The following is a 21,948-nucleotide window of genomic DNA, read 5'->3' as shown; positions in this document are numbered from 1 at the left end:
TTTGGTTGAGATCCATCAGAGCATACAGGATCCTCGGATGCTGATGTGAACACGAGTGCAAGCGTATTTACCGGCCACACGTGCGTCACGTTTTTGCGCAATGAAGTTACATTTTTGCTCACGTCTCTGCGTTTTTTTAGGCCAGATTTACATGCGCATAATCGTGCACTGAAAACAGTTGGCGAATAGAACCCCCTGATTTTAGGATTTCACGTATTTTGCAGGCGCATTTTAGTCGTGAAAAAAAATACACAGCTTTCATTTGCGCAGGAAAATATCATATAGTGAAGTAACTTCATTAAAAATAATCAACTTAATTGCCCTTTTCATAGTATGAGAACATGGTCACGTGGTACAGAAAAAAAACGCAGATGCACGGAAAAACATCAATCGCTGAAAAACGCACCAAAAATGTTCCCGTAAATATGCCTGCGCCCGTGTGAACTCACAGCAATAGCGCATGTTTGCTAATGCGATGTCTGAGCGCCAGCGATGCGCTTTACTTGAACATAATCTCGCATCACTGCGCTCTGCGACTTTCTTGTGCGATAGACTACAACAGGAGTTGCTAATGTTAACGCATCACAAGTTCGTGCGTTGCGATAAAGCGGAGCTCTATAAGGAAACATGGGCAGGAAAAAAATTGCAAAACGTAGAAAGATAAGGCATCCAGCAAATTCCAAATCTCGCAATATCACGACATGATATGGGAATGAAGTCATTGAAAATCGTGGGTTTTCATAATTCTGCGTTTTATCGCATTGGTCAAAAATCGTGTGATTTTCTCGCCCCTGTGAATCTGGCCTGAAGGGTGAATTCACACGAACGTATATCGGCTCGGTTTTCACGCCGAGCCGATATACGTTGTCCTCGTGTGCAGGGGGGGGGGGGTAGGATGGAAGAGCCAGGAGCAGGAACTGAGCTCCCGCCCCCTCTGCACTATTTGCAATAGGAAGAGGCGGGACAGGGGCGGGGCTAAATTGCGCGGAATTAGCCCCGCCTCTCCCCATTGCAAATAGTGCAGAGGGGCGGAGAGGAGGCAGAGAGGGGGCGGGAGCTCAATTCCTGCTCCTGGCTCTTCCATCCCCCCCCTGCACACGAGGACAACGTATATCGGCTCGGCGTGAAAAGCGAGCCGATAAACGTTCGTGTGAATGCAGCCTAAGGGTATGCTCACAAGAAGCAGAAATGACATGGATTTTCCATAGTGGAAAAGTTGGCGGAAAACTCTGGAGTATGCCCACATCGGAAACGCTGTTAAAATATGCAAATTTGTAGATTTTCCGGCAGTCATGTGATGCGGAGGTGGCATAACACTGGCGGTGGTGCTCAGTAGTTGTTGGTGTGCACCGCTCTCTGGGTGCAGCAGTATTGGGAGTTGAGAGGAGCGCTGCGCAGACGGAAATCAGCTCATTCTAGTGTGAGATGGCCAGAACAGGGGCTGCAGAGGAGGAACGTCCTGCACCTCCCTCACCCCACTCCATTGTAGCCTGCTTAGTAGTGAACACACTAGACTAAGGACCACAGAGTGAGAACCTCTTTTCCCCGACTACACTCTAGCGCTGAGCTGCTGCTACTTCCTGTTATGAGCTACTTCCTGTCACCCCAGAGGCCCCGCCCATCACGTGATATCTTCATACCAGCAGCAACTTCATTCTAGACAGAGCCTGGCGGAAACCCCGTAGCTGTGGAGACGAGACTGTGGGGGTGAGAGCCGGGTGGGAGTTGTAGTCCTAGGAGGTCCTTCCTGAGTACAGTGGAACTACAAATCCCAGCTACTTCTGTAAGATCCTACAGCAGGCAAGTAGTCGGTAGGGCATGCTGTGTCTAGTAGTTCTACTACTAATGTAAAGGGGCGTGATGCAGTCTACTAACAGATAGTGCTGGTGGTGATGATGGCACTAAGGCCTCATGTCCACTAGAAAAATACAATCCGCGCAGATTTCTGCAAGATTCCGCATGGATTTGCTTTAAATGGTATTTGTTTTCATGCGGATATCTGCACCTATTGATACAATGTGGCCGATCTTCGCGGAATCCGCACTAAAATGGAGCATACCGCGTATTGTTTTTCCGCGTGCGAAAAATGCAAATCAATTAAAATGCCGTTTGCAGGTGGAAAATTCCATTTAATTGCCTGCAGATGGCCGATCTTCCTGCGGGCAAAGCTTCACCCGCGGGATCCGCATGCAGAATCCGCAATTCAATTTCACTAGCGGACATGAGGCCTAAGGCCCCCTTAATACGAGCGAGTGCGCGTTTGTTTGTGCATGAGCGTTGCATTTTTGCGACATGAGCAATGGTTTTTTTGCGCACATCGGTGTATTTTACCGGACTTTACACAGAAAATGAAAGCATTCTAGAATTTATTTTTTTTCATGACCGAATTCCGTGCACAAAATCCGTTAATGTGAATGAACCCGTGGAAATCAATGAGTTCTATTCTCTCCGTATCGGTCACACACATTTTTGCGCTTGTGGCGTTGGCCTTAGAGTTGTAGCGTGTTGTTTAACCCTTTCCAATCCATTTATTTTTCCTCATCCATTCTCCCCAGCTCCATATAAATTGGGGAGAATGGATGAGAAAAAATACATTATCCCTTCACCCTCCTGATCTGACAGAATTCAGGAGGGTGTAGGTGCTCACTGCACCGTGGGGGGGGAATGCAGACGTAATACTTCCGCATTCTCCCTTTAGCCTTCCGGCTTGGCGATCATGTGACAGCTGGGGGTCAGGTGACGCTGGCGGTCACATGATCGCTGTCCGGAATCTCCATGCATTACATAGCGCTAATTGAGCGCTATGTAATCTGTAAAGGAGAAGGCAGAAAGGGTTAAAAGGGTTTTTGTCTTCTCCTCGATGAGGACCAGTGCAGGAGTGCGTCTGCACCTGATGTTTCTGATGATCAGGTGCAGATACACTCCTGCACTGCAGTGTCGGGCCTGCCCCGACATCGGCGCTGTGGAGGGAAATGATGATGTCGGGGCAGGCCTGACATTGGATTAGAAAGGGTTAAATGATGCCATTTTGGGGTATATAATATGGTTTTACATTTTTGAGGGTTAAGAACAAACCAGTTTTGTGGGTTTTGCTTTTAACGATATTTGCCGTGTGGTATAAATGGCGGACTTTGTCCCGGTAGTTTGGCTGTATTTACACGGGTGATATGGACATATGCAATATGGATGGACGCGGCACAAGTCCTATTTATTTATACACCTGGCTGATTTCTCACTTGGATCGAGAGTCTGTGATACAAAAAGCGTAGCGTGTAATATATTATTCGAGTAACTGGCCTTACAGAGTGTGCCGCTAATCTCTAGTCATCAATATCGCATTGGTGGGGATCCACCACCCGACCCCCCCGCTGATCAGCTGAAGGAGCCCCAGCACTTAGCGCCACTGCTTCTTCCCAGGTGTGTGATGTAGCGTTCATCAGTCACACGGCCTGAGAGCGGCTCGCCTCAATTCAGGTACATGGGGTTCAGCTGCTATACCACGTACCACCACTATACCATGGATGGTGCTTAGTACGGTATAGACTGAAGCAGCTGCGACGCTCATCCAGGTGCCACTGGCATTGGTGGGGGTCTCGAATGGTGGACCTCCACTGGTTAGATATTGACGACCAATCCTAATATGTAAAGCCGCTCTCACGCAGGCCTTTTTTTTTACAGCGTTTGAAACGCAATCGTTTAGTCTCTGGATGAGCGAATTCGGGGACCGAGCGATTCTTGTTTGCACGAGCCAACGGCGATCTGCCTGTCTAAACGGGCCGCATGAATGCGAACAAGTTGGTGGTGACGTCACTCACTCGTTCTAGTAAGTCTGCACACGAAGAGGTTTATATAGCGGTGCGGACTGAAGACTTTTTCTGAATATTGATCAGTCCTACAATAACTTTGTGTCCCTCAGGCTTGCGTTAGATGTGTGGCACTGAAAGGAAGATATTCCATTATAGACCATTTATATATATATATATTGTTTGAATTTAAACTACGCAATAAAGAGTATCTAGGGGAAAGGTCATTCCAGGCGCCGTAGAAAATACTAGATCTAACTTCTGTATGTACTGAGGGACATATGTCAAGATAAGATAAGAGTATCAAGAAGGGCCCACATTTGGCTTAGAAGCTCTACCAAGAATATCAAGATATATAAGCAATAAGCAGTGTCGATAGTATACTGTAATAATGAAATGTAAAATAGTCATGGTGTGTAATATATATAATTAGTGGGAGAGTCAGCTCAGGTAGAGCGCGGAGTTGCAGTGTGAGCGGCAGTCAGAGACCACAGCAGCAGATAAAGTCCATACAGGCTTGGCCTGTGCTTATTAGAAAAACACAAAAATAAACAAAGCAGAACCTTAGCTTCAGGCACAAACAAAATCCTGCTTATCCAGAACTTAGGCTGCCTGCAGACGGCCGGGTTGGATCTGGCTGTGAGAATTCTCGCAGCGGGACCCGACCCGAGCTCCTGCAGAGAGCAGCGTGTACTCACCTGCTCCCGTGGCCCCGGCTGTTTGATGTTGCGGCTGCGTAGACCGGAGCCGGCGGCTGGGGAGTGAGATTTCTGTGTGGGGCTCGCGTTCCGCGATTTGTTTGCCGCGCGAGATTTTGCGCGACCAAATCACGGCCATCTGCCTAAGATTGCGTTTGCTAACGCAATCCTTTGGCAGCTTCCACGGGTGGAAATTTTGTGGGAAATCCCGCAGCGGAATTTCCGCCCGTCCGCAGGCGGCCTTACTATACAGAGTTCTTCCCTGTCTCAACGTGCAGCTTGCTGCAGCCGCAGAAAAAGCCACACTATATCACACAGTCCAGTTTCTTCCCTGGGTTAGGGATAGAGCGTCCCGTGAGACCAGCAGCGTCCAGCATGTAGCTGCATCAGGCCTCTCCTCTGTCTGCCTCTTTGCAGACTTTATGGGCTAGATAATTACCCAACCTCTACACCTGGGGAGTTTGCCTCTCCCCGTATTAAGACCTGGAGTGGAGGGAGTGGAATGGACAGCCCCACTACCAAGCCTGCCATCCACTCCAAAAAAGCAGGCTCAAACACATTTTTACAAAACATCTCCAGCAACTCACTTTACTAGAGATTACATTTCATTTCCTTGTATTTCCTTGTGTCTGGGCATAACATCTGACCCGAGGTGGAACCTAACGACCATCCATTACTGTCCCCACTATATACCACGTGACCCTGTTTTTAGTTATGTGCAGGGACACATATGTTAAGATAATATAAGAACTTTTAAAAGTTTTACTGCACAACTTGGAAATATGTCAAGAAAGTCAGAATGTATCCAATGAATGCAATATAATGTCTAAAGTAACCAATCAAATGTTGGATTGAGAAGCGTCCAATGATGTCGTGAGACCCCAATATATGGGGGCTATAAATAAAGGCTGCCTGACCATGGTCACGTAGGAATTCTTTGCTGAATCCATAAACTGTGTGGGCTCTGTCATTTAAATCTTCCATCATGTGATGTCATGGGTCATGTGACGTCATTCACAGGTACTCAGCCGTCCTTAAACGGCCATACATTTTTGCCATAACAGGCACGTTGCGCCATCTTATGTGAGAGTAACCTTGCATTAATTCCTCTCAGTTTTTTTTCACCAGTTTGTGACTCCAGGATTTTGTCGGTTACTTCCATCATCAGACTCATTCCGAAATGCGCTGTGATGTCATTTAAGTTGAGGTGTGATAGTTTTTGTTCAAGACAATTTTAGAAATCTGTCTTTGGTTGCCATAAGTAACACAGCTCGGCTTTCATTCCTCACAGCTCTGAGGTAACATGAAAGCTGCGTTGTGATTGGCTGCTATGGGTAGCAGTCATAGCTTGGCTTTCATTCCTTATAGTGCTGAGGTAACATGAAAGCTGTGCTGTGATTGGTTGCTATGGGTAACAGTCACAGCTCAGCTCTTATTCCTCATAGCTCTGCGGTAACATGAAAGCTGTGCTGTGATTGGCTGCTATGGGTAACAGTCACAGCTCGGCTGTCATTCCTCATAGCTCTGAGGTAACATGACAGCTGCGCTGTGATTGGTAACAGTCACGGCTTGGTTCTCATTCCTAATAGCTCTGAGGTAACATGAAAGTTCCTTCACCCGGGGTATTGAGCACAGTGCCGCTGGTCAGGTAATGTCATCTCTTAATCACTTGCGCAGCGGCGCTAAGTACGGACCGCCAGGTACCGGGTGAAGGAGTGCGCCAACAGCCTAAGGCTTTGGAGGTGACGGGAGCGCTATATCTTCTGAAATTAGCTGCGGGTACGCTATTTTGGTTACAGTACTGCCGCGGATATTCTGCCCGTGTAAACATACCCTAGAAATCCACATCTTTATTGGAAACCCGCCATCATACTTTCTGTCTAATGACGACACATCGCAACACTAGGATCGCTGCGGAGTATTCCCCGGGTATCGCTCAACCGCGGGGATAGACTTGTTGAGCATGGACGCATCTAGCGCAGTGTACATGCTGTAGGGGTGTATCTGTGGGTAATGCCCTCCACCCATATTCAGGGTAGTCAGTTGTCAAACGGTCAACTCTAGCTGTTCTGTCATCTCTTGTTTGTGGGCCCCATGTATGTCCAGCATCAATGAAAGATGCTTCATGTTAGTAATATCCAAGCAAACAACAAGATTACTTGGCCTGATGACTGCCACAATCTGTTTCGGCAAACCAGACCGCATATGAAAACATTGGGGACACATATTGCAAGTATTCACATCTGCGCCCAGGGTTCTGCTTTTCTCATCAGTTTGGGGAGCAGGAAAGGGGAATCCCCGTGGCCGAACGGTTTCTTCTCTGGGCGGAGCCAGACAACGCACCTGGACCCCATTGACTATAATCGGATCCGTCTACTTTCCAACCAACCAGCTGTCTGACTTGCAGCGCATTTTCTTCCGATACTTTGAGCCAGATCTGTGATGGAACCTCAGGCCGGAGGCTTCGACACAGATGTGAAAGCGCCCTTATAGAATGATGGCCCGGCCGGGCCTAGTTGTGGAACCATAGTAGGGGTAGAAAGGAAACGGGGAGGAAGGGCAGGGGAAAGGGGAGACCTTCTCTCGTGGGGACAGCGTCTGGAAGAAATAGAGGCTCTATCTGATGATGTTTTACAGAAATTGTTTTAAGGAGTCTGGAGGTCTACTTTTTTTCAAAGAAGGGAGGGTATGTTCTCTCCAAGGGGGCCAGACTCCGAAATCCATCCTGTCTATCTGTCATTACTGATAATAAATACCAGGTCATTCACATTTGATTTCCGCAAAATCTACGAACATCTTATGACATGAATAGATGATAGTTCAGTAGCTAAGAATAAAAAGGAGATTGATCTCTGAGAATCGGGGGTAATACTTGCGATACATTTATTGAATAAAGCTTCCCAAGGATCCTTTTGTATCTTACCAAGTAGATCAGGGAATACACTCTGATCCAAAGTCTTAAAACTCGGGGGCCGGACCAGCAGATGTGGAGCATGTTACCTGGGGATGAGTATGCTCGGAAGAAATTTGATGGGTAACCTGATATTTGGTTGGTGATTCTGGAAGGAACTAGATACCAGTGAAGTAAGATTTTAACCCCTTAAGGACCCATTTGGATTTTGTTTTTCAATTTTCGTTTTTTTTCTTCCCCCTTTTAAAAAAATCATGTATTTTATTCAACCATCGATTGTAGATATTTGGGGGCTTGTTTTTTGCGTAACGAGTAGAGATGAGCGAACGTACTCCGATAGGCACTACTCGTCCGAGTAATGTGCCTTATCCGAGTACCGCTGTACTCGTGCTCAAAGATTCGGGGCGCTCCGCTGCTGACAGGTGAGTCGCAGCGGGGAGCGGGGCAGAGCGGCCGGGAGAGAAGGAGAGAAAGATCTCCCCTCCGTTCCTCCCCGCTCTCCCCTGCAGCTCCCCGCTCCGCAGCGCGTCCCGAATCTTTGAGCACGAGCACAGCGGTACTCGGATAAGGCACATTACTCGGACGAGTAGTGCCTATCCGAGTACGTTCGCTCATCTCTAGTAACGAGTTGTATTTTTCAATGGTACTATTTAATGTACAAAAAAACTCTTAAATTCTAAGTGGAGTGAAATAGAAAAAAGAAACGAAATTCCACAATATTTGGGTGCGTCTTGTTTCTACGGTATCTGTCATTTTGGTTTTTGTATGTTTTTATTATGTTTTTAATCTATTTGTACCCAGGATTGTGACAGTAACCTCTAGAGGAAAGAAGGTTTATACAGCAATATAGAAGGGGGTTCTTTACTGTAAGAGCAGTGAGACAATTGAACTCTCTGCCTGAGGACATAGTGATGGGTTTTTTTGCGCCCTTGTGAGCACAAGATTACAAGAGTTTTGAGTGTCAGGCGGGGCTCACATGGGCTAGTTGGATTCCGCATAGAAAGACCTGCGATCATTCACAGAAAATAATTGCGAATGATCGTGGAAGATCGCAGATACAAACGGTTTTCCATGCAGATGCACACTATGCACGGAGTGTCGTCTGCGCGGAAGAAAGCTCTTTTCCGCGTGGACCATATGCTCCAGCCGGCATTTTGGCTTTTTTTTTTTATTATAGAAGTTACGAGTGTTTCCGCTGCTCATATGCAATGTTAATTGTGTATGGGTGACGGAACACTTGTATCCATTGCACTTTGATGGGGGTTGTCTGCCTGGAACACGCGAAAAAATGGAACACTCTGCAAAGCTGCGAAAGTTTGTCCCAATTGGTGCGTATTACCGTGTGTCGTCTGCGTGGGTGCCGATTGCGAACTCCACAATTTAAATCCGCCTGTGTGAGCCTAACAATATTACATGTTATAGTTACTGATTACTTCAGAAGGGTCTGTGATCGGGGATTACTCTGATGACCAGCTTCAGGAAGGAATTTTTCCTCCTAAACTGAGATAAATTTGCATCCACGTCATTGGGGTTTTTATCTGCCTTCCTCTGGATCAACATTAAGAGGCAATAGGCTAAACTGTATGGACATAACGTCTTTTTAAAAAAAAAACATTTAATGGATCTGTTATAAACTGAAAGCAAGCCCTAATATGAAAACAAAAGTCCCTACATCCCCTCCCCCCCCATGGGTCACCAGAGGTTGTATAGTGCGAGAGATAATAGTAACAGGCTGTGAGCTTTGCTCTCACTTGCAGCATCCTCCTCCCTTACACAGATGCAGAACCAGGAAGTTAAGCTTTTTCATGCTGCTCTCCAAATATTGCATCTAAAAGTACAATAAATATTGATTCTGGATGTTACTATGATGCCAGACTTAAGGGGGTTGTCCGATTTACCATTTAGCACCCACTGTACTGAAATAAAAAAAGGAAGTGTACTTGCCTGATCCCTTCTGCCATGATCCTGTACTGCAGCCCCGCTGTGGTCCTGGCGTTTGTGCGCTGATGCCAGTAGAACAGTCAGTGACATTACAGCCTCTCACCGCGACCATATTGCAAAACTAGGATGGACCATGGAAAAAGCTTGAAGATACCAAAAAGGATATCTACATGTGCTTCATCGACTACATCAAAGCCTTTGACTGCGTCGACCATGACAAGCTATGGCAGGCCCTACAAGAGCTGAGTGTATCGGCACATCTAGTCAAGCTGATAAAATCACTTTATATATATCAAGAAGTCACTGTGAGAACACAGTATGGGGACACAGATTGGTTTGTGATCGGCAAAGGCGTCAAACAGGGCTGCATCCTCTCATCCTTTTTGTTTAACCTATATGCGGTAGTGATCATGTGGAAAATGGTCCTAGACAAATTGGAAATCTGGGTGACAGTAGGTGGAAGAAACATCAACAATCTCCATTATAAAGATGACACAACTCTGCAGAAACAGAAGCCGGTCTGAAGCCGCTGATATGTAAGATTAAAACTGAAAGTGAAAAAATGCGCCTCTACCTGAATTTAAAGAAGACTAAAAACATAACTGCAAAAAATGGCCAAATTCAAATCAAAATTGACAACAAGGCCATAGAATATGTGCAAGACTTCATCTTCCTTGGTTCAAAAATTGATCAGGCTGGAGAATCTATGCCAGAGATAAAACATAGGATAGCATTGGGGCGAAGTGCGATGCTAAACATGGACAAAATCTGGAAAAATAGGGATATCGGCATAGCAACTAGATGCAGGATAACGCAAACCATCGTATTTCCAAATTGCCATGTATGAATGTGAAAGCTAGACTGTGAAAAAAGCTGATAGATGGAGGATTGATGCGTTTGAGCTGTGGTGCTGGCGAAAGCTGCTGCGTATGCTCTGGACGGCGAGAGTAACAAACAGAGAAGTCCGGAATCGTATAAGACCCAATCTATCACTGGAGGACAAGATGACCTGGCTTAGACTCACTGATCTTGGCCACGTAATGCAAGTAGAGTCGCTGGAAAAATCTATAATGCTTGGACAGATCCATGGCAAAACACGACCCCGCTGCCAAAGGACACGATGGCCGATACTGTCAGAGTGGATACTGGATATCCCACAACTAAAAGAAGCAGTGCAAAACCGGAAAACGTGGAGGGAGCTCACCTTTAGGGTCGCTGAAGGTTGTGAACGACTAAACTGCTAACAACAACAGCCTCTCATTGGTGACCTCATCTGGACCACAGCAGGTCTGCGGTAGGGAGCTGGTAAGTACATTGCCTTTTCTTATTTTCATACAGTGGGCGCTAAACAAGGTATGTTTTACTGTATCCAGACAACCCCTGTAATCTTTATCCCCTGTAAGTGTTTAATATACTGACATATTACATATATCCTTGGTAGTTAAACAGTTCAAAACTTCTTGCCAAGTCTTAGGTTTTAGGCAGAGAAATGCTGTATACTTGTAAGTGCTGGGAGTAATGCCGGGCCGTATATGAGCGGCTGCAGAATATTATTCTCCAACTATGTGCATCGAGGGTCCCGACTAAACCTCCGGCACCAGGCGCCCCACCGCGCCCATTTTTGGCAAGAATTCTGAACTGTAGAGATCGCGATGCCGCTGTGCGTCAGGCCAGATTGAAAGGCCCGCTTAAATATAATAACTCAACGATATCTATCTTCCCTGACTTTTCGGCGGACCTACAAAAACAGAGAGCTACTTTCATGGATTTTAAGAAGAAATTTAAAGATAGAGGCATTACATGGCATATCCGGCCCGCCTACGAATTACAGCAAACGACAAAGCGATCTTCCTGCACTCCCCTGCTGAAGCCATGGAGTGGCTTCGTATGCACCCTGTGTCACCTGATGACATATAGCACCAGGCAAAAAAAAGTTTAAGCAATGTAAATTTTACAATGTGCGTCTGGGGCAATAATCCAATGGTCTATAGTCGACACCTTGAGTAGCCAAGACGAGAGGATACGCCCTTCTCTCCTTTCGCCACTATGCTGCCTTAAATCGAGGACATACGTTTGGCATCCGCCGCAGCGGTAATAACCGGCAGATTAATCCCCGTAAATTAAGCTCCTATAGGCCAGTGGAATATCCCCCACTTGTAACAACCGCTACTCTCAAGGAGATTGTAGCTTACCTTGTTTTCAGACACCCGCAATATATTAACGTTAAGCGGAATGTCATTTGTTAGATGTTTAAGCTGTTCTAACATAGCTGCTGTTAAGTTACAAGCAAGTCTGTGCTGGTATAACTATTTCTCTCCTAAAATGGTCAGTGAAACCCTATACTCAAAACACCTGATTAAGCCACATATCACCACACCCCATAATGGCGCTGTCGTGTCTTAGCTGGAACGTACGAGGCCTGGGAACAGCTAACAAACGTACTGCAGTCTTCTCTTGTATTAAACAATTCAGCCCCCACATTGTGGGTTTGCAGGAGACTCACCTTACCGCGGACAAAGCTGACTCCCTCAAGAAACCGTGGGTGCAATGGATGTGCCACTCCTTTCACACTTCTTATCTAGAGGAGTTTCGCTCCTCATCCATAAATCAATAAGATGGAACCCCATAAATATCAAAAGAGACCCTGAAGGCAGATTCGTATTTGTACACGCGGAGGTTGATTCGAAACCTTACGTCATTCTATGCATATACAACCCACCCCACAATAACCTTCACCTTCTGCAAGCTGCCATTACATTCGCTCACCAATTCCCCTCAGCATATGTGATTTGTATGGGGGACTTCAATCGTGTAATGAACCCGGCTATGGACAGATTCCAATCGCCTCCCAGAGCTCATGTCACAGAAAGTTCTCCTATGCAACAACTCTTCGAAAGTGTAGGCTGGGTAGACCTCTGGCGCCTGAGACACCCCGACACACTTGAATTTTACTTGTCATTCCACAGGCCAGAACACACTCTCAAGAATAGATTATATCCTACCTACTAGCTTACCCGTCGCGCGTTGCTGCGAAGACAGACAGACAGACATACATTCGTTTTTATATATCTAGATAACAACCAATCACAGCGCAGCTTTTTTAGGTTACCTCAGTGGTATAATATATAACAACCAATCACAACGCAGCTTTCATGTTACCTCAGCTTTATAATATATAACACCCAATCACAGCGCAGCTTATATGTTACCTCAGCAGTATAAAATATAACAACCAATCACAGTGCAGCTTTCATGTTACGTCAGCAGTATAAAATATAACAACCAATCACAGTGCAGCTTTCATGTTACGTCAGCAGTAAGAGAAATAACAACCAATCACAGCGCAAGTTTTATTCTGCTTCAGCAATATAAAAAATAGCAACAAATCATAACGCAGCATTCATTTTACCTCAGCGGTGTAATATATAGCAACCAATCACAGCACAGCTTTTATTTTACCTCAGCATTCTCAATATCCAGGAATTGTCTTGTAATATGTTCGGCGGATGCATCATTTTGTAGTTGAACACGCATCCCGTTGCTCGTAATGCCTTTTGCTTTTGTGCTTGAGATGGAAATCAAACGATCTTTGTCTGGGGGGGCATAACTGTCGACGACGCTCGCACGCGCGCCACCTATCGTAGGATAGTTGTACTATGCCAGTAATCTTCCCAGGAGTGTACGCAACAACTTCCCATTAACTTTTCCTATTTATGACATAATCAATGCTCGTGCCAAATTTCAAGTTTCTATTACATCGGGAAGCGAGAAAATTCGATTCTGTACGTAAAATTTGGACGCCAATTGTTTTGCGCTTAAAATTGAATAATCAAGTTGGGACCCACTAACTTTTCCTATTTATGACATAATCAATGCTCGTGCCAAATTTCAAGTTTCTATGACATTGGGAAGCGAGAAAATTAGATTCCGTACGTAAAATTTGGACGCCAATTCTTTTGCGCCTAGAATTAAATAATCGAGTTGGGACCCATTAGCGTTTCCTATTTATGACATATTCAATGCTCGTGCCAAATTTCGAGTTTCTATGACATTGGGAAGCGAGAAAATTAGATTCCGTACGTAAAATTTGGACGCTAATTCTTTTGCGCTAGAATTGAATAATCGAGTTGGGACCCATTAGCGTTTTCTATTTGTGACATATTCAATGCCCGTGCCAAATTTCAAGTTTCTATGTGAGAAAATTAGATTCTGTACGTAAAATTTGGACGCTAATTCTTTTGCGCATAGAATTGAATAATCGAGTTGGGACCCATTAGCTTTTCCTATGTATGACATAATCAATGCTCGTGCCAAATTTCACGTTTCTATGACACCGGAAAGTGAGAAAATTACATTCCGTGCGTAAAATTTGGACGCTAATTCTTTTGCGCATAGAATTGAATAATGGAGTTGGTACCCATTAGCTTTTCCTATTTATGACATAATCAATGCTCACGCCAAATTTCGAGTTTTTATGACATTGGGAAGCGAGAAAATTAGATTCCGTACGTAAAATTTGGACGCCAATTCTTTTGCGCCTAGAATTAAATAATCGAGTTGGGACCCATTAGCGTTTCCTATTTATGACATATTCAATGCTCGTGCCAAATTTCGAGTTTCTATGACATTGGGAAGCGAGAAAATTAGATTCCGTACGTAAAATTTGGACGCTAATTCTTTTGCGCTAGAATTGAATAATCGAGTTGGGACCCATTAGCGTTTTCTATTTGTGACATATTCAATGCCCGTGCCAAATTTCAAGTTTCTATGTGAGAAAATTAGATTCTGTACGTAAAATTTGGACGCTAATTCTTTTGCGCATAGAATTGAATAATCGAGTTGGGACCCATTAGCTTTTCCTATGTATGACATAATCAATGCTCGTGCCAAATTTCACGTTTCTATGACACCGGAAAGTGAGAAAATTACATTCCGTGCGTAAAATTTGGACGCTAATTCTTTTGCGCATAGAATTGAATAATGGAGTTGGGACCCATTAGCTTTTCCTATTTATGACATAATCAATGCTCACGCCAAATTTCGAGTTTTTATGACATTGGGAAGCGAGAAAATTAGATTCCGTATGTAAAACTTGGACGCTAATTCTTTTGCGCATAGAATTGAATAATCGAGTTGGAACCCATTACCTTTTCCTATTTATGACATAGTCAATGCTCGTGCCAAATTTCATGTTTCTACGACATCGGGAAGTGAGAGAATTAGTGGCAATGATGGAAATCGAACGATCTACGTGGCTCTGTACGTGTCATAATAGAGCCTTAATGACATCACAATGCAGCTTTAACTGTCAGACATCCAGTGATGGAAATCAAACGATCTACGTGGGGGGGGGGGCGTAACTTTCGACGACGCGCGCGCCATTTATCGTAGGATAGTTGTACTATGCCTATAATCTTCCCAGGAGTGTACTTAACAACTTCCCAAAGTTTCATGGCGATCGGATGAATGGTGTAGTAGCGCATAAAGGACAGAGACAGACAGACACGCACGCATACAGACATACATTCAATTTTATATATATGGATGCTCCCCAGCATTGGCACTTTACACTTCTGACATAGCCCATTGCCCACGAGGTGTCTCGGACCACAGCCCGATACTAGTAACTCTAAAATTTCCCAACACTAGGGTCATCCCTGCTTGGAAAATACATCCATTCTGGCTCAAACTCCTAAAGGCAAATGATCAAACACCAATCCACATATCTATGTTCCTGGATGCCCATGATGGCAACACCCACTATGCCCTGAAATGGGATATCTTTAAGGCATACCTTGGATGATGTCTCAAATCCACCATATCCTATATTAAAAAATCAACCTCCCAAATCGATAAAGAACTCCAAACTCAAACATCAGAAGCCAAAAAAATATACATTTCTAACCCTACTGATTCTAATAAAACAAATTGGCTTGGCCTCACCCGTCTTCATAAGCAACAAATATACGTTAAAACTAAACGTAAACTATTCTTTACGAAACAGTACTATTTTGAATTGAGAAACCAGTCCAGCCATCTTTTGGCAAATCTTCTCAAAAGGGAAAACCAAGCCAACACGATCCTGAAAATCAAAAACCCACAGGGCATAGAACTCACCGATGCGCAATCAATAACAACCTGTTTCAAAGAGTATAACGCAAACCTTTACAGCCCCTCTACAAACAAAACTTCCACTAAAGTTCTCAACTATTTACAAGATTTGACATTTCCAACTCTCCGCGGAACAGGTGGAACTTTTAGATGCCCCAATTACTGTTGAAGAAATTCAACAAACCATTAAAGATATGGCGCTTAACAAATCCCCGGGTCCTGACGGCCTTCCAATAGAAATATACCGAAAATATGACGAACTAATAACCCCACTGCTACATGAAACCCTACACCATGCCTCGTTGGAGAAATCTCTCCCTCCCTCTCTATATGAAGCAACCATCATAGTCATTCTAAAACCCGACAAAGACCCAACAGACTGTAATTCTTATCGCCCCATTTCACTAGTAAATGTGGACTATAAAATCCTAACTAAAATTCTGGCCACCAGATTAAACCAAGTAATCCTATCAATAATACACCCTGATCAAACAGGCTTCATGCCGGGAAAATCCACTACAATCAATATTCGCAGGGTTCAGACAGCTATCCAACTAGGCAGACAACACAATATGCCCTGGGCCCTGGTATCGCTAGATATGAAAAAAGCCTTTGATTCCCTGGAGTGGAGCTTTCTGGAAGCCTGCTTAACCCGCTTTGGATTCGGCCCTAAATTCAAACAATGGATCAACACTATATACAAATCTCCGAAGGCCAACGTAGTGGTAAACGGTGTTCCCTCAGCTGAATTCCCGCGCTCAAAAGGTACCCGTCAGGGATGCCCCCTTATCTCCAGCCCTATTCGCTATAGCCATAGAAGCCTTAGCGATCCGTCTGAGATCCGCTACTAATGTCCTGGGCATTAAATGGGGAACACTCGAAAGTAAGGTGGGTCTCTACGCAGACGACACTATACTATTCCTGTCAGATCCAGATATCTCTTTCTCCAGGGCTATGACCCACATAGATAATTTTTCCCAATTTTCCGGACTTCACGTAAATTGGACTAAATTCACAATTCTATACACGGAACTTAACCCTAAAACGGACCCCTGGGTAGCTAAATACGATCTGGCTGTAGTCACTAAATTTAAATATCTGGGAATAATTATGTCTGGAGACCACCATGACGCCATAGATGACAACATCATACCCCTACAGGAAAACCTAAGACATAAATTCAAAAAATGGACCAAACTACTACTATCAGTGGCTGGCCGTATAAATCTGGTTAAAATGGCGATTCAGCCCAAATGCTTATATATATTACAACACATGCCGCTCCAGGTACCAAGACATTTCTTTCAATCCTTTAACTCCCTGATCACATCATTTATATGGAATTCTGCCCGCTCCAAATTAAGCCTTTCGTCATTGCAAAGACCCAAAACCAAGCAGGGATGGCCCTACCAGACCTCCGCCTATATTACCTGGCAGGACAATTACGGAATATTCAAACGTGGTTCCGAAATCAAGAGATGCCCATTGCAGACCAGTACTTAGCAATGCAAGTAACAGGTAACAACTTACTAAACTATTTGGAATTCCCAAATTACACAAATTCATCGGAAACCTTACCACTACACAGGTTGGCGCTTAGTGTTTGGAGGGAAGTTAAAATACTACAGGACTACCGGGGGGTGATATCAGACCTCACCCTTTGGGATAACCCCGGCCTAACAGCCCTGCACTCCGTTCCATATATTTTATACTGGACCAGGCTCGGAGTCGTCTCACTGGGAGATATATACATCGATGGAACGTTTCCCACGTACGCCCAGTTGTGTGAGAGGCTTCAGTCCCCACATTTGCAACTGTTTAGATTCTTCCAACTGAGACACGCTCTAAACACCCAGTTTCCCCAGACCTCGACCCAAATTTCTAAATATCCCACAATTGGGATTCTCAAGTCACAAGGCCCCAAAGGCTTAATTTCGACATTATACACACACCTACTCTCAGCAAAATTAAACCCCAACCCACTCCCAGTCTTCAACAAATGGAAACTCTGCATTCCGTCCCTGACACCCGAAGAATGGCAGGAAATGGAGGAATCCCACTTGGCAGTCTCCCCTGCTATAAATAATAAACTGATTCAACTATACATCATCCATCAATCATACCTTACCCCCAGCCGCCTATCTAAAATGGGAAATAATCACTCGGATTCCTGCCACAGATGTCGCCAGCCAAACGCGAACTTCTGGCATCTGATGTGGGATTGTTCACAAGTTACGACCTTTTGGACCAATGTAGTCTCCCTCATAAACCAACTTTTAACATCCCCCTACAACATAAATTTAGACCCCCCCCCCCCCCAAGGTGATCCTATTTGGCCTATTGGATGAAGAGACATGGCCCAAATACACTTGCATCTTCCTTAAAGAGGCACTATTCCTGGCCAGGAAAGTGGTGGCCATGCACTGGATGGCCGCAGAACCACCATCGATCACAAAATGGATCCAGCTAGTCAACGCTACAATCCCCTATGAGAAGATTATATATCCGAATAGAGGTTGCCCAGACAAACACCAGAAAATGTGGGGTCCCTGGTTAGACACACACATCGCGCTGCCCGCTGAACCAATATAACCTTAGCGAAATAACACGACCAGCACAGACTGCTTAAGTTTAATAAGTTTAAGTTTTTTTTTTTTTATTCATGATGAAAATGCACAATTACAACTGCTGATTACAACGCACGGAAAACTTGCAATTTCCTTTTCTTTTCTATCCTCACAGTAATCTAAATCCTATATAAATATTATTCATTGCAAATGTTAAAGTTCAATTGCTCAACTGAATACCCCGCTTTAAAACCGACGCAACACACCATACATAAATACAGCGAGTTTAACTCCTCCTAAACGAACATTACATCAAATCAGCAGTCAGAGAAATAAACGCTGTTGATATTTCTGTTTTTGTTTTTTGTCTTCAAAAAAGAAAAAAAAATTTCCCTTTCCTACTGTGATACCCATTAATGTACAGAATATAAATTATATATTGTATGCTATACGTTTGATAACCCTTTTTTGCATTCTGTACCGTACAATTTATGTGTGCAAATAAAGCAAAGTTAAAAAAAAAAACTATGTGCATCGAAGTACAAAGCTTTTCTATCTAGAACTATCAATCAGGTTAAATGTCACATTTTTTTTTTTCCCATTCAGCAGAAGCAGACCGAAACCCAGAACGGAGACATGAAGAAGCGCGAGGTTGCTGGGGATGCCGGAGGTAAGTACTTCTGTTTACTGCTGTAATGTAAGTTATGGCAATTATTTACAAAGTGGTTGTCCCACCATATCAACATATCGCCTGTCCACGGACTTGTAAGTATCTGATTGCTAGAAGCCCTAAGGCTTACAACGGTGGACCGGATTCCACATACAGGAGGCCCGCAGCGGATTTAGTCTATGAGCTCGGCCGGCAACCGTGTGTGCCTGAATTTACTGTAATGCGGAATCTGCGATTGGTGACCGCACGGAGGATCCGTTACAAACCGCGGTCATTGAAAACCATGTAAACTTGTTTCTTCGCTCACACTTGCAGATAAGGATTGCGTATCCCGCGAGCGGAGGAAAAATTGCAGGATGCTCTTTTTTTGCCACAAATTTTTTGCAGACGAACTTCATTGAAGTCAATGGAGGCTGTCCGACCCACAGCACATATGCAGTTAACATTTGGTATTGGCCACGAGCACCCGTGTCATCGCTAAGTGACGGTACGGGAAATGCAGACCTTCAAAAAAAAACTGTACTGCACATGACCGACGGAGAGCTTGGCACGGTGATCCGCATTACAGGTGAAGGTACGCAGTGTCACCGGCTGGGCTCACAGCCGGAATCTGCTGCAGGCCTCCCGTATGCGGAATCTGGTCTGCTTGAGTGAGCCCAACCTAACTCTGGAGTTAAGAGGTATTTGGCTATGTTTGGTAGTACCATAGAAATGATTGGGGTGGCTTGACTGCCGCTCAGTTTATACAGGAACTCTCAGAACTTTTGTTCTCGTGATTGGTGGCTATTGCAGAGTCGGGATCCACAGCGATCAAATATTTAGCACCTATCTGCACCTAATGAGTTCCTAACATGAAACTGGTGTCAATTCCTAGGTGCTGATTGGCCAACTCAACCACCCAAGAAGTTGAAGACCGAAGAGATGACCCTTCCTGCAGCACAGTAAGATGCATACATAGGGGCCATGTTTAGTTGCACACTGACTAAGAATCGCCTTCTCCCCAGGTATAACACTTCTGTTGCTGTGTTTTTTTTTTTGTAATCAGACCCGAAGATGTGAACAATTATGGATGGCGAGGTGATACCAGCAAGATGTTCTCATGTAGATTATGTCAATATCATACCCCCGACGAGGAACAGATCATGGAGCATTTCAACTCCTCTGAACACAAAGATATCCTTAAACATCTGGTTATCTTCTTTACCCAACACAGACTGGACTTCCTGCAAGTGAGAGAGAAGCCTATGAATATGTCCTGTGCAGCTTCCCAATCCTGGCAAGGAAGTGATTAACTGCAGTTTCTGTATTTCTAGGAATACTTTTTATATGTGAAGGAGGAAATGTCCATGCAACAGAAGAACAGCGACATGCCGCCCATAAGAGACAAATTTAAAGGTATGACCGCATACTCTTAGCTGACACCTTGACTGGGATGCTTTCCTTGATTTCCATTGACGCTCTGATACACAGTAGGGGGATCGCTACTCTTCAGTTTGGTTATTATGTCTCAGTAAGACACAGGCAGTTGGTGCAGTACACAGAGCCATGGACATAAGTGCCTATACGCAAGCTGTGGCAGCTGAATATCCCTCAGTGTCAGCTGCGCTATCTTTCCTCCTCACACCTAACCATCTCCACCGCACTGAGCTTTGATGTCTGGCTATCAGCTCAGCCTGCAAAAAACAGATCTGATTGGAGCACGGAACTCCTCTAACCCCCTTTACAAGTGCACAGCAACCTCTTATTTAGGACAGGCAGCCTGGCTGCTTTGAGCAGCTACTCAACTTTTTTTCTTGCTCACTAATATATATATATACATACACACACCTCCCCGTGCATTTTTATTATTCCACTTTTGTTAAAGTAACCCTCCAAGAAGATACTGAAAATGCAGATTTTCCCCTTTACTAAGACAGCACTTCTTCCTTAGAGACACCAGAGTTATGTCTTCAGAACCAAACTGGGCTGCTGCAACATTTACAACACTGTCTGCATCCAACACTGACAATATTGACAGCAGCATCAAGAGTTAGCAGTTCAATGCGGATCCCAAGCGGTGAACACCGCTGATCGTCTGTTGATGACCTAGCTTGAGAATAGGTAATCAATAGAAAAAATGCTCCGTCTCAGACAACCTCTTTAACTTCCTGAAGCACAATGTTTTGTGTATTTGTTTGTCATCCGTATCATTGGGGGACACAGCAAAGACTATGGGGTATGGCTGGTGCCACCAGGAGGCGGACACTAAGGAAAAACGTGTTTGTTCCTCCTAACAGCTATACGCCTCCTGCCAACACTAGGCTAACACAGTTTTAGCTTAGTGTCCATAGGAAGCAGACCTCCTGTTCTACAGGTCCTTTGCTGTTTGGACTGGGAATATAAGGGGATACAGTAGTTATAGTAGCCCACACCTTGCTCAGATTGTGTGCAGCTACCATGAACAACCCCAGAGGAGAGGCTCTAAAACTGCGTCTGGCCATTGCCCCCCATTTTGCTTACTCCTGCTGTAATACTAAATTTCCGTGTGGTCAGCCAGAGCCCTTCTTCACAAACTGCCTGTCACTGAGACCCGGCAGTGCCCAACACTTAAAAGGCTTCCACTGCTCGGGTACCGAACCGCATTGGCCGCAATCCCTGGCCGTGGCAGTGTCGGACCTCATGAAGGCTTCCAGGCCCATTGAGCAAATGTAAGGTAGGTTGGGCATTCAAGACCTACCTTACATGACTGAGGTTAAAGGGGTTGTCCCGCAGAAGCAAGTGCAGTTATGCACTTCTGTATGGCCATATTAATGCACTTTGTAATATACATCGTGCGTTAAATATTGGCCATACAGAAGTTATATACTTACCCCCTCCCGGTGCTGGCGTCCCCGTCTTCATGGCGACGACCAAACTTCTCCCCTGGTCGCCGCAACAGTCGCGCTTGCGCAGAGAGGAATCCTCTTCTGGATGGTCCGGGCTCACGAGCTGTGTCCTGGCTCCTCCCCCTTCTCAGCGGCATCGCGTAGCTCCGCCCCCATCACATGGTGCCGATCAGCCAATGAGGTGGCTGGAATCGGCAGTGGAGCGCAGACAGCAGAAGAACATCCACGGTTCACCGTGGGAGAAGACCAGCGGCAGCCATCTTGGAAAGAAGATTTTTTAAAGTTGCTGAACGGGGATTCAGGTAAGGGAATTTTTTTTTTTTTTTAATAATACCTGGCAGCAGTATTCCTTTACAGGTACTGGAGGACTGGGCAAAAAAAAA

The 21,948-nt window shown here is 44.8% G+C and overlaps 1 protein-coding gene across 38 annotated transcripts in view; it reads left to right on the top strand.

Moving 5' to 3' along the window:
- Window positions 1–1,559: 1,559 nt before the first annotated feature.
- LOC136612721 (uncharacterized) overlaps window positions 1,560–21,948 on the top strand; it is a 107,153-nt gene continuing 86,764 nt past the window's right edge. For 16 of the 38 annotated variants that reach the window (XM_066593310.1, XM_066593298.1, XM_066593321.1 and 13 more), the window contains exons 1-5: window positions 1,562–1,800; window positions 18,638–18,701; window positions 19,576–19,642; window positions 19,747–19,930; window positions 20,015–20,096. In XM_066593310.1, the coding sequence (XP_066449407.1) occupies window positions 18,668–18,701; window positions 19,576–19,642; window positions 19,747–19,930; window positions 20,015–20,096 (367 nt within the window). In that variant the 5' untranslated portion in view covers window positions 1,562–1,800; window positions 18,638–18,667. Of the gene's footprint in view, window positions 1,801–5,684; window positions 5,709–18,637; window positions 18,702–19,575; window positions 19,643–19,746; window positions 19,931–20,014; window positions 20,097–21,948 lie in introns of those variants that run through there. The other 22 variants (XM_066593322.1, XM_066593301.1, XM_066593302.1 and 19 more) reach the window with 7 other exon arrangements.

This window comes from Eleutherodactylus coqui, chromosome 2 (genome assembly GCF_035609145.1).
Source record: "Eleutherodactylus coqui strain aEleCoq1 chromosome 2, aEleCoq1.hap1, whole genome shotgun sequence".
Lineage (NCBI taxonomy): Eukaryota > Metazoa > Chordata > Amphibia > Anura > Eleutherodactylidae > Eleutherodactylus > Eleutherodactylus coqui.
The sequence above is the reverse complement of the archived record's forward strand: the minus strand, read 5'-3'. Positions and strand labels throughout refer to the sequence as shown.